We start from the raw sequence: 14,535 nt of genomic DNA, 5'->3' as shown, positions 1-14,535 counted from the left end.
TTAGGAGGTTCATCATCGGATGATTCTTCTCTTATTGAATTTTCTCCTGTGAAGGCTTCTGCGATTATATGTTCGTCAGGAGATTCTCCGTAGCAGGCAAGAATGCATAGAATCGATAAATGAATAGTAATATGGTTAATGCAGTAAATTTAGTAAGAAGCCAAATAAATTCGTGTGTGAGAAGATTTAAAATAGAACTTTTTTATTTAGTGCTTATAAGCGGGAAAATTACAAAACTTTAGAAAAAATCGGTGCTTTTAAGCGGGGTGCTTATATCGTTATTTTTTGTTTACATTGAAATAGAGGAACTTTTTTTTACAATTTTTGTAGCGCTATTTAACCGGAAAATGCTTATAACCGGGGTGCATATAAGCGGTAAATACTGTAAATAGCAATGTTATAAATAGCCGTCTTACCTCATTCAAGGGGTTGATAAGCCTAACACAAAACTTTATAGCTTTTAATGTACCATACTTATATTTAGCAGGCGTGGCTCTGGTACATGGAACTAGGGGGTGGGCGGGATGGCCTAGAAAGTCTAATGTGATCATATAATCGTTGCCGAGATGGTCGGGCTAGTACCTTAGTGGTGCTTGTTACCGGATCTATATCTGGCAAAGGGCCATGAACATCGATAACACTCCCCAAACCCTTCGGCGAGTGTCTTTATCGAAAATACAACAACATGTGTATATATCGTTGATACAACAAGAATCTTCGGAAGTTGCGCTTCAAATCGGTCAGGATTTGGATCCTAAATAGAGTTGATGAGTAACTCGTAGCAGATAATGTATGCAAGGTTATTCCTTGAGTGCAGAAACTAATGTCTTCATTGAATGGACACATTCATACAAACAATAAAGCGTAAGAACAATTATTGGCTATGTATAAGTATGCCCAATAACTAATAAGGAGCTAGAATTAATTACAGTCCTTTCGAAAAGGGCAATAGAGAGAGGGTAGTTAGCGGGAGTAAGACCGCATTAAAATGACAGAGCTTCGGAATACTGTCATAGAAGCAACAATTCTTAGGACCCGTTGAGCTTTTATATGCCTGGTGTCATACTACCAAACAGTTATGCTATTCTACTCAGACATGGAGTTGGGCATTAAATATACAATTTTCGGTACTCAAATAAGTCTAACGCCTGAAAAAGAAGCTAGCAAATCAAACCATTTTGAACTCTGCACGCCATAAGCATTGTCCCAATTTTGCTTCTTCGTAGGACCTTCAGGATTGTGAAAGGCTTGACACACGCTTCCTCCCTTCTTATTCTGCAGAGAAATCACTTTCCCATTTTGAAGAAAAAAAGCAAATAGTTAAATTCCTTTTATTTTACTCAAATTTGCTGCGAGGTAAACAATTTTCACAACAAATGTAAATAAACAAAAAATGTAAACAAAGTTTGACAAATGGTTGGTAAAATCTTGCTTCATTTTTATAAAATTTTTCGTAATTCGAAAGCCTTTCGTATCACTTTTAGGAAATTTTATTTTCAGTGTACGTTCGTGACTCGCTTTTAACACTATCAATATCAAATAATCTAAGGGAATAGTTTTTATCCTGTTTTAACATTTGATGAATTTCTTTAAAAAGCCCACTCATATTTTGCACCTTTTTGAAAGCACTTAAATTCGGCTTCCATTTTTCGTACGGTCGCGACCGCATTATTGCTTACATCTATATATTAATACGCTAACAAAATTTCCATACAAACAATTGACAGGCGGTTTCGCATAGTTAGCATACGTATAATCATATAAAAGTGATATGAATCAATTCATATGGATCAGCCGCAGTGCATAGGCCTATTTTTGTTAACAAATATTACTCAATTTGTTTATAATTAATAGAAAAAGTTTTTTGTCAATCCAACAATCTCTCCAAATATCGATATTTATTTTCTTGCACAAAAGCGCGCCATCTTTGGACCAATTATAAGTGCTCTAAGACACAAACCTACATAAGCGTACGCGCTACACGGCGAAAGATTAAAACATGGTTTCCCATTGTTGCCACTTACCTATAATAGCCTCTAACAAAATCCTAAAAAATTGTTCCAAAATAATTTGTAGCGTACCAAAAAATTCTTAAATAGAATTAATTTTTGACCGGCCCATTTTTTGTGACTTTATTTAACAGATTCTTTGTTTTTTATTTTAACTGTTTTCAAAACAACATGAAATCACAAATAATGAGTTAACTTTTGTTGAAACTAACTAATTTATTTATAACAATTAATGGAAAATTTGCCCGAAAATGTTTTTGCATTTGCAGATTTAATCCTCATTTTAGATAAAGTACGTCTTATACTGAACAAAAAAAAAAAGTTACAAAAATATAACACTAAATTTTTTATATTGCCTTTTATGCTAATTTATTTTATTTCTTATTTTATTTAATTATATATTCTCTTATTTCAAATTAGTTTATTATTATTTAAATGCAACTTGACTGAATCGGAAAGTTTCACGTTGTATATTAAACTAAACAAAAAAAAAACGTCCCAAAAAAGTTTTTGATTTTAGGTCAAAGCGGCAACCGGCATCATAGCGGCCGTATTGCATAGGCAGTATATTACCCACTATCTATATATTAATACGCTAACAAAATTTCCATACAATCAATTGACAGGCGGTTTCGTATAGTTAGCATACGTAAAATCATATAAAAGTGATATGAATCGATTCGTATGGATCAGCCGCATTGCATAGGCATATTTTTGTTAACAAATATTACTCTATTTGTTTATAATTAATAGAAAAAGTTTTTTGTAAATCCAACAATCTCTCCAAATATGGATATTTACTTTCTTACACAAAAGCGCGCCATCTTAGAACCAATTATGTAGGTGCTCTAAGACACAAACCTACATAAGTGTACGCGCTACACGGTGAAAGATTAAAACATGGTTTCCCATTGTTGCCACTTACCTATAATAGCCTTAACCAAAATCCTAAAAAATTGTTCCAAAATAAATTGTAGCGTACCAAACAATCTTAAATAGAATTAATTTTTGACCTGGCCATTTTTTGTGGCAAAATTCACTTACACGTAAATACATAGGTCTTTATTTAACATATTCTTTGTTTCTTATTTTAGTTGTTGTCAAAAAAAATATGAAATCACAAATAATGAGTTAACTTTTGTTGAAACTCATTTATAACAATTAATGGCAAATTTGCCCGAAAATGTTTTTGACTTTGCAGATTAAATCCTCATTTTAAATAAAGAACGTCTTATACTGAACAAAAAACAAAAAAGGTACAAAAATATAACATTAAATTTTTTATATTGTCTTTTACGCTAATTTATTTTATTTGTTATATTACTTTATTATATATTCTTTTATTTCAACTTAGTTTATGATTATTTAAATGCAACTGGACTGAATCGGAAAATTTCACGTTGTATATTAAACGAAAAAAACGTCCCTTGATTTCAGGTGAAAACGGTAACCGGCATCATGGCGGCCGTATTGCATAGGCAGTATATTACCCACTATCTATATTAGCCGTGTTTTTTAACACGCGCGTATACGTTTCGTTTGCGCGTGTTAAAAAACGCCTATCTTCGCTTAGATAATGCTTAGGAGACCCATCTAGCGGCTGTGGTAAAACAACTAGCTACAGCAACAGGGTGTACCGAAAAGCGGAGACGCAACGCTCTGATGGCCAAAGGGTATAACATATAGCTGAATCAGTTGCGATGAATTGTGGACACACATATAATACATAGAATTAGTGTACAGGGTGAAACAAAGACACATATTTCAGTTACATCTGAGTATAATGCGTATTGAAATTTAGTAGGACAAAATTTATGCGCAGCAATTTCAGAGGTGTATTTATAGTTTGTCTCTTAGCAGTCAATATAAAGTTTAAGCGTAAACGGATATACGCGTGTTAAAAAACACGGCTATTAATACGCTAACAAAATTTCCATACAAACAATTGACAGGCGGTTTCGGATAGTTAGCATACGTAAAATTATATAAAAGTGATATGAGTCGATTCGTATAGATCAGCCGCAGTGCATAGGCCTATTTTTGTTAACAAATATTACTCTAAAAACATGGTTTCCCATTGTTGCCACTTACCTATGCCTCTACCAAAATCCTAAAAAATTGTTCCAAAATAATTTGTAGCGTACCAAAAAATCTTAAATAGAATTAATTTTTGACCGGCCCATTTTTTGTGGCAAATTTCACTTACACGTAAATACATAGGTCTTTATTTAACAGATTCTTTGTTTTTTATTTTAGTTGTTTTCAAAAAAAGCATGAAATGGCAAATAATGAGTTAACTTTTGTTGAAACTAATTAATTTATTTATAACAATTAATGTCAAATTTGCCCGAAAATATTTTTGCATTTGCAGATTTAATCCTCATTTTAGATAAAGTACGTCTTATACTGAACAAAAAAAAAAAGTTACAAAAATATAACATTAAATTTTTTATATTGCCTTTTATTCTAATTTATTTTAGTTCTTATTTTATTTTATTATATATTCTCTTATTTCAAATTGGTTTATTAATATTTAAATGCAACTTGACTCAATCGGAAAATTTCACGTTGTATATTAAACGAAACAAAAAAACGTCCCAAAAACATTTTTGATTTTAGGTCAAAACGGCAACCGGCATCATAGCGGCCGTATTGCATAGGCAGTATATTACCCACTATCTATATATTAATACGCTAACAAAATTTCCATACGAACAATTGACAGGCGGTTTCGAATAGTTAGCATACGTAAAATCATATAAAAGTGATATGAATCGATTCGTATAGATCAACCGCAGTGCATAGGCCTATTTTTGTTAACAAATATTACTCTATTTGTCTATAATTAATAGAAAAATTTTTTGTAAATCCAACAATCTCTCCAAATTTGGATGTTTACTTTCGTGCACAAAAGCGCGCCATCTTTGGACAAATTATGTAAGTGCTCTAACACACAGGCCTACATAAGCGTACGCGCTACACGGTGAAAGATTAAAACAAGGTTTCCCATTGTTGCCACATTACGCTAGCCTCTACCAAAATCATATAAAATTGTTCCAAAATAATTTGTAGCGTACCAAAAAATCTTAAATATAATTAATTTTTGACCGGCCCATTTTCTGTGGCAAATTTCACTTACACGTAAATACATAAGTATTTATTTAACAGATTCTTTGTTTTTTATTTTAGTTGTTTTCAAAAAAACATGAAATCGCAAATAATGAGTTAACTTTTGTTGAAACTAACTAATTTATTTATAACATATAATGGCAAATTTGCCCGAAAATGTTTTTGCATTTGCAGATTTAATCCTCATTTAGATAAAGTACGTCTTATACTGAACAAAAAAAAAAGTTACAAAAATATAACATTAATTTTTTTATATTGTCTTTTATGCTAATTTATTTTATTTCTTATTTTATTTTATTTCAACTTAGGTTATTATTATTTAAATGCAACTTGACTGAATCGGAAAATTTCACGTTGTATATTAAATGAAAAAAACGACCCAAAAAGGTTTTTGGTTTTAGGCCAAAACGGCAACCGGCATCATGGCGTCCGTATTGTGTAGGCAGTATATTACCCACTGTCTATATAATAATACGCTAACAAAATTTCCATACAAACAATTGAAAGGCGGTTTCGCATAGTTAGCATACGTATGAGCATATAAAAGTGATATGAATCGATTCGTATAGATCAGCCGCAGTGCATAGGCCTATTTTTGTTAACAAATATTACTCTATTTGTTTATAATTAATAGAAAAGGTTTTTTGTAAATCCAACAATCTCTCCAAATATGGATATTTACTTTCTTGCACAAAAGCGCGCCATCTTTGGACAAATTATGTAAGTGCTCTAAGATACAAGAACAAGTTTTTTGTAAATCCAACAATCTCACAAAAGCGCGCCATCTTTGGACAAATTATGTAAGTGCTCTAAGACACAAACCTACATAAGCGTAAGCGCTACACGGTGAAAGATTAAAACATGGTTTCCCATTGTTGCCAATTCCCTATAATAGCCTCTACCAAAATCCTAAATAATTGTTACAAAATAATTTGTAGCGTACCAAGAAATCTTAAATAGAATTAATTTCTGACCTGCCCATTTTTTGTGGCAAATTTTACTTACACGTAAAAACATAAGTCTTTATTTAACAGATTCTTTGTTTTTTATTTTAATTATTTTCAAAAAAACATGAAATCGCAAATAATGAGTTAACTTTTGTTGAAACTAACTAATTTATTTATAACATTTAATGGCAAATTTGTCCGAAAATGTTTTTGCATTTGCGGATTTAATCCTCATTTTAGATAAAGTACGTCTTATACTGAACAAAAAAAAAAGTTACAAAAATATAACATTACATTTTTTATATTGTCTTTTATGCTAATTTATTTTATTTCTTATTTTATTTTATTATATATTCTTTTATTTCAACTTAGGTTGTTATTATTTAAATGCAACTTGACTAAATCGGAAAATATCACGTTGTATATTAAATGAAAAAAAATGTCCCAAAAACGTTTTTGATTTTAGGCCAAACCGGCGTCATGGCGGCCGTATTGTGTAGGCAGTATATTACCCACTATCTATATATTAATACGCTAACAAAATTTCCATACAAACAATTGAAAGGCGGTTTCGCATAGTTAGCATACGTAAAAGCATATAAAAGTGATATGAATCGATTCGTATAGATCAGGCGCAGTGCATATGCCTATTTTTGTTAACAAATATTACTATATTTGTTTATAATTAATAGAAAAAGTTTTTTGTAAATCCAACAATCTCTCCAAATATGGATATTTACTTTCTTGCACAAAAGCGCGCCATCTTTGGACAAATTATGTAAGTGCTCTAAGACACAAGAAAGTTTTTTGTAAATCCAAAAATCTCACAAAAGCGCGCCATCTTTGGACAAATTATGTAAGTGCTCTAAGACACAAACCTACATAAGCGTACGCGCTACATGGTGAAAGATTAAAACATGGTTTCCCATTGTTGCCAATTCCCTATAATAGCCTCTACCAAAATCCTAAATAATTGTTACAAAATAATTTGTAGCGTACCAAAAAATCTTAAATAGAATTAATTTCTGACCTGCCCATTTTTTGTGGCAAATTTTACTTACACGTAAAAACATAAGTCTTTATTTAACAGATTCTTTGTTTTTTATTTTAGTTGTTTTAAAAAAAACATGAAATCGCAAATAATGAGTTAACTTTTGTTGAAACTAACTAATTTATTTATAACAATTTGGCGCAGTTAGAGAATTCATCTCACGACCCATATGACATTTTAGTTTATCGATAATAAATTTGATGATAATCGATTAATTTTAGAAAGTAATAGATTTTAGACAGTGGCGGTAACAGATATGTATTTATACAAAATTAAACGGGTGGCGTGAAATAGGCTAAATTCCTTTAGCAAATTTCTTGGTTTTTACCTAAAAGTTCGTGTTATTTGAACTATTACTATATTTGAATTATGACAATATTGAAGTAAATGGGCGATAAATGTATATGGGTGATATAGGCCTACTGGGGAACCGAGCTCCCAAAACTAACTTCGGTAGCGCGCCAACGGGGACCTCACGGGAGGTGTGGAAAAACCTATTTTTCAATACAATTTCAAGTAATTTCACTATAATTCTATGTCAATTTCATTCGATTTTACATAATTTTTATATTTTTGTTTAAGGAGCTCCATACCAAAACGTTATAATTACATCTGAAAAGTTTGTAGAAAATTTAAGAAAATACAATCAGAAAGTACAAAGTCTTAGATCAAATTCAAAATTTTAAAGAAAAGTTAAGTAAGTTAGACCAGTTTGCTATATTTCCAACACTTGATGCATAGACTGAGTTGAAAAAAATACACGTTGGTCGAATTTCGATCACAGGCGCTACTAGTATTTATTATTAGGCTAACTTTGTTGGATTATATATCCATTAATCGGATGCTTAGATCCCATAACCCTAATTTGTTTATGTCGCTTAAAGCTATGAAATTAATCTCGTGTTAGTAAATATATTTGCGTGAATAATTTCAATGTTTTTGTTGTCATGAAATGGAGTGTATACAAATTTAATACAAATTAATTACGGTCATAGATCTCAATGGGAATCCCAACATTAAATATCCGAACATTAGAATCTTCATATTTCCACAATGATAACATTAAAAACCCGGAAAAAAGTATAAGTGCACTTTTTGCGTTTTTATATGGAACTGTTTATTCACTTCACTTAATTTTTCGCATTTTAAGTACTTTATTTTTATACCTTTCATGAAAATGAAATGGTATATTAATTTCGTCACGAAACCCAAAGTTGTAAGTCCTTAAAGGAAAATAGATAGACCCACCATTAAGTATACCGAAGTAATCAGGTTGAAGAGCTGAGTTGATTTAGCCCTATCCGCCTGTCCGTCTGTCTGTTTGTATGCAAACTAGTCCCTCAATTTTTGAGATATCTTGATAAAATTTTGTGAGCAGGTGTATTTGGGTGTCCGATTAGACATTTGTCGGAACCGGCCGGATCGGACCACTATAGCATATATCCTCCATACAACCGATTTTTCAGAAAAAGAGGATTTTTGTAATATCTTACTCAATTTAACAGATTGAAGCTTCAAACTTCACCATATACGTTCGTATATTGCACATATTGTTGCCTGAAAAAATTTATGAGATCGGTCGTATATATAGTATATATCCCTCACAACCGATTGTTCAGATAAGAAACTTTTCGTAATTACTGCCCTATTTTAAGAGCTAGAGGGTTCAAATTTCAACGAATGCTTACGTATATAGCATATATTGTTGTCTGAAAAAATCATACAGATCGGTGGTATATATAGTATATATATGGTGGTATATATAGTATATATATATAGTATATATATATATTTTCGCAATTTTAGCCCCATTTTAACAGCTAAAAGCTTCAAATTTTACCGAACGCTTACGTATATGGCATATATTGTTGTTATTGTTGTCTGAAAAAATCATAGAGATCGGTTGTATATATAGTATATATCTCATTCAACCGATTGTTCAGATAAGAAACTTTTCGCAATGTCTACCCCATTTTAACAGCTATAAGCTTCAAATTTCACCGATTGCTTACGTATATAGTATATATTGTTGTGTCAAAAAATCATAGAAATCGGTGATATATATAATATATATATGATGGTATATATCGTATATATATATTTTTTTTTTGGGATTTCGGCCCCATTTTAACAGCTAGAAGCTTCAAATTTCACCAAATGCTTACGTGTATAGCATATATTGATGTCTGAAAAAATCATTGAGATCGGTGGTATACATAGTATATATCTCATACAACCGATTGTTCAGATAAGAAACTTTGCGCAATTTCTGCCCCGTTTTAACAGCTAGAAGCTTCAAATTTCACCAAATGTTTACGTATATAGCATATATTATTGTCTGAAAAAATCATAGAGATCCGTGGTACATATATTATATACCCCATATAAACTGTATTTTTTGCCCCTTTCTTACGGCTAGAAGCTTCAAAATTCATAACATTTCATCAAATAGTTACGTTTACGTCATATGTTGTTGAAATACGTGATTCGGAGTCATAGTTTTTACACGCAGACCACAAAAAACCTGAAACTTTGCATCCTCACACAAAGTACCTACCTATTTTTTATTTTATATTTATCTTAAAAATTGTTTAGGTATGTAGATCTGTTCACTAGATATTTCTTATCTTATACATCCGATTATTCGGAGATTACGAACGGGATAAGATTATTGTTCAGCCCCATTCATGAAAGGTATGAACTCTTCGGCATAGCCGAAGACAGTCCCGTCCTTACTTGTTTTCTTTCATTTAAAATTTTTTTAGTAAACTCTGCCTTCTTTCTCATTACATAATTTTTTTATTTTATTATTTATGAAGGTATCCTCTGTTCTATTCGAAATTTTCGTTTTGTGTCAGACTTACATATTACATATGTATTTATACAAAATTAAACTCGGTAGAGCGCCAATTACATACCTAACGGGTGGCGTGAAATAGGCTAAATTCCTTTAGCATATTTCTTCGTTTTTAACTAAAAGTTCGTGTTTTTTGAATTATGAAACTATTGAAGTAAGTGGGCGATATATGTATATGGGTGAAATAGGCCTACTGGGGAACCGAGCACCCAAAACTAACTTCGGTAGCGCGTCAACGGGGACCTTCCGGGTGGTGTGGAAAAACCTATTTTTCGATTCAATTTCAAGTAATTTCACCATAATTCTGTCAATTTCATTTGATTGTACATATTTTTTATATTTTTATTTAAGGAGCTCCATACCAAAACGTTATATTACATTTGGCAAGTTTGTAGAAAATTTAAGAAAATACAATCAAAAAGTACAACGTCTTAGATCAAATTCAAAATTTGAATGAAAAATTTAAGTAAGTTAGACCAGTTTGCTATATTTCCAACACTGGATGAATAGACTGAGTTGAAAAAAAAATACAAGTTGGTCGAATTTCGACCACAGGCGATACTAGTTTTGATAAATAGAAACGTATGAGACCTACGTTTACAATTAGGATAAGCCAAGCGAAATGATATCAATTCATAAAAATAAAAATAAAATTAAAATGTGTGGAAGCAGTTATTTATTGCTTGTGAAAGTGTGGAAACCTTACAAAAATTAAGGCAAGTTTTACATTCCTTAACTGAGAGACTGAAAGTCAAAGAGTACCCGATGTTTGAAATTTACTAAATATGATATATCTTTTTAAAACGTTGGATATTAGCTAAGGTACAGTAGATTTATAGGAAAAAAGTTCAAACTCTTTGAATTACAAACACAGTAAAGTGCGTATTTTCTTTTTTTCTACTATACATGTGTAAATATAAAGAGAAACCCATTTTTTTTTTCAGAGCTGACAAATTGGATAGAACTGTTAATAACTCACTGGACTTCGCAACAGTGTTAAACCATTTAGAGGGCTCGATAGAATGTCTAGAAATTCAGAAACGTCTCATGGATAACATGGTTTCACAAAAATCTTATATGGCTGATGTCGGCATTGAAGGCTCTTGTAAGTACATTAAGTTGCATATTAGTGACCGATCGTATATTAATTTCGGGTACCGGTTCCAAACATTTGTAAAGGTTCTTTTTCCAACTTAAACATTAGCTGTAATTCTTCGCGTACAACCTAGAAATGAACGATCACATAATTTTAAGACTGTACAATCAAATGTCTTCGAAATCACTTTTTCTTCACAACACTGGTATTATTTATCAAAATTAAAAAAAAAAAGTATTGTTGGCAGTTGTATGAGAGCTGTGCACTAAGAGTTGCATTTATTACTAATACTAGCAGACCCGTCAGACGTTGTTCTGCCCTAAATTGGTCTATCTACATAAATTTTAATAAGCTTTTCCGTCTAACTATGCTCCCCCCCTCACTTTTTCTTAATCCTTTTATTCACTCCTCCCTCTGTCTTTTCGCTTTATCTATCTCTATCTCCGTCTCACTCTATCTCTTTCTCAGTCTCCTTCTCCTTCCATCTTTTCTCTTCTCTCAAGTTTTTCCCATTCATCTTCATCCCTTATTGCCAGGCAAATCGAATAGGACGTATGTAAATAGTTATGTGGGTAATATTAATTCATGTCTTTATTTCGGCTTCGCATACATATTTATCAGTTTTGCCAGGTTGATGGGACTAAATCGAATATCACAATGAAAATTACTTTAAAGCTCTCAGCAACAGCTTCCATTTGATATCCCTATTACACACACATTCTAGGGGTATCCGGGTCCAGGTTTTGGCCTGTATCTTGCCACCGTAGTCACCCAGCGGTATAAAAATTACTCTGTACTAAAGCACTCATCAACAGCTTCAATTTGATAACCATAATGTAAAAACACATCCTAGTGTTACCGTGATCCACGTTTTGGCCTATATCTCGAAACCCTGCACAAATAGGTATGAAAACAACCCTGTACTAAAGCACTCATCAACAGCTTTCACTTGCTATCCATATTGTATAAACACTTTCTAGGGGTACCCGGGTTAACGTTTTGGCCTCAATCTCGAGACCCTTCACAAATAGGTATTAAAACTATCCTGTACTAAAGCACTCATCAACAGCTTTCATTTGTTATCTATATAGTATAAACACTTTCTAGGGGTACCCGGGTCCACGTTTTGGCCTCAATCTCGAGACCCTAGTCACCAATAGGTATGAAAACTACCCTGTACTAAAGCACTCATCAACAGCTTTCATTTGTTATCCATATTCTATAAACACATTCTAGGGGTGCCCGGGTCCACGTTTTGGCCTATATCTCGAGACCCTAGTCACCAATAGGTATGAAAAACTACCCTGTACTAAAGCACTCATCAACAGCTTTCATTTCATATCCATAATTTATAAACACATTCTAGGGGTGCCCGGGTCCACGTTTTGGCCTATATCTCGAGACCCTAGTTACCCGCGGGTACGAAGAATACCCCGTATCAAAGTACTCATAAACAGCTTCCATTTGATACCCATATTGTACAAACATATCCCAAGATTACCCAGATCCACGTTTTAATCTCAAGACCCTCCAGAACGGTATAAAAATTATCCTATGTCTGTCTCCAGGTTCTAAGCTATCCCTCCACCAATTTTCAGCCAAATATGTTGATCCGTTCCTTTTTCGTCAATCACTCTTTATCTATTAAAAAAGCGCATCAAAATCCGTTGCGTATTTTTAAAGCTTTAAGCATTCAAAGGGACATAGGGACAGAAAAATCGACTTTGTTTTATACTATGTAGTGATATACATACCTACAAACCTACGCCCGAAGTTAAATAACGCAGCGAATGCTATATATGTACGTATGTATGTGTCGCATCATGCCTCACTCAAAAGCAATTAGCGCGCACAGTTCACAGCGAACGACCACACAAACACATTTTTTGGTAAAAATGTTACTTTTGTTTAAACAATTTGTCTGATATAAGAAATGAATCAAGTATTTTTTTGATGAAGATCGAAGGTAAATATTTCAAAGTTTTACTGAAAAGTAGAATTTTTTAAATCCGTCCATTCGTTTATGAGTTATAGCTGTGTACACAATAATTTTATGATTTTTTACTACATTTTGGTAATTTGCCACGCCCCTAAGATATATATCTTCAAATTATATTAACTGTACCATCTCACATAGCTAAGCTTTCAAATGCAAAAAACCGTTTTAAAATTGGAGCATTCTGTGTGAAGCTATGTGCATACATGGCATTTAGCGACTTTATTTTATAAGATTTATAGATTTTAGCCAGAGCAAATTATGAAAAGAAAATGTGGAATTGAAAATCGCAACTCCTTTGTTTTATGTTGTCAAATGTTATCATTTATTGTTATGTTGGTTTTACTGGTCTGTAAATAATTAATTGTTATATTTTTATCTTATATTAAATTATTATACCTAGAAAATGAATTAAATATTGTTTTTTCTAATTTACTAATTTTTTATGTATAATAATTTAATATATTAGTGACACTAAGTGATACTCACATCACTAGTCTGATGCTAAGTAAATGAAGCCACAACAACAATAAAGCAGGCAGTCGTATCTACATAAACGAATCAATTATTATGTCTACACTAGACCCCTGCATGAATGCACAAAAATATGCCTAAGAATGCATTCACACAAATTTTGTACAAGTACTCATTCAATTCACTGGAATGAGAACTGATGTGCATGCGCACAAAAGACTGTGAGTAGCAAAATACACAAGTACTTGCATGGTCTCGTTTCATGCAGCACAACTACAACCAATGGCTTCAACGCATGTGTGTAGTACAACTTGTATATTCAGTATATTCTTGTATATTCAGTAGTACTACTTGTATCGCAGGTATACTTGTGTATACAACTACAGTTTGGTGAATTTTAAGGAATTATAAAAATGTACACTAGTTGCCTGTGTAAAACCCATTTATTATAACAAAGGGCATAAATGTGCCATTTTAGGATTTTATTTATTTTTCATTTCGTTTTCTTATGTTAGATCTGAATATCTATTTAACTAAGTAGATTTAACTTATACTACTTAAGCAAACAATTTTTTTTAATATATGTTCTAAATATGTTTCATATTGATATGTAAAAACATAATTTTTTTAACACATGTCGGATTAAACCCTAGGGAACTACGCTTATCTGAAAGTAATTGCTTGGCGCTTGAAAATACTCTTTCTGAAGGGGCACTACTAGCAGGAACACCAAATATTTTTCGGCTTAGCTGGAATAACAGAGGATATTTAAGTTTATTAAACTCCCACCACTTAAGAACGTCAAAATCGTTGTGCAAGACCTCGGAGTCATATAGCATAAATTTTAGTTGTGCTCGGTCAATACTACTAGGTATGTTTTGAGGCTGGAGAAATCCGGAAAATAGACATTCCTTTTCGTTTGGAAGAGAATTATGCTGACAGTTTTCATTGTTTATCAAACTGTCTTTATTTACTA

General features: G+C 32.2%; 1 protein-coding gene across 8 annotated transcripts in view; it reads left to right on the top strand.

Moving 5' to 3' along the window:
• The window catches only part of Nup205 (nuclear pore complex protein Nup205), a 797,639-nt gene that overhangs the window by 695,329 nt on the left and 87,775 nt on the right, over window positions 1-14,535 (top strand). For 7 of the 8 annotated variants that reach the window (XM_067782251.1, XM_067782250.1, XM_067782256.1 and 4 more), the window contains one exon: window positions 10,938-11,098. The exons of the other annotated variant lie outside the window; for it this stretch is intronic. In XM_067782251.1, coding sequence (XP_067638352.1) covers window positions 10,938-11,098 — 161 coding nt within the window. The remainder of the gene's footprint in view (window positions 1-10,937; window positions 11,099-14,535) is intronic. 8 annotated transcript variants of the gene reach the window in all.

The sequence above is a fragment of the Eurosta solidaginis genome, chromosome 4, assembly GCF_040869045.1.
Source record: "Eurosta solidaginis isolate ZX-2024a chromosome 4, ASM4086904v1, whole genome shotgun sequence".
Taxonomy (NCBI): Eukaryota; Metazoa; Arthropoda; class Insecta; order Diptera; family Tephritidae; genus Eurosta; species Eurosta solidaginis.
Note: the sequence above shows the minus strand (reverse complement) of the source record. Positions and strands in the feature narration are given on the sequence as shown.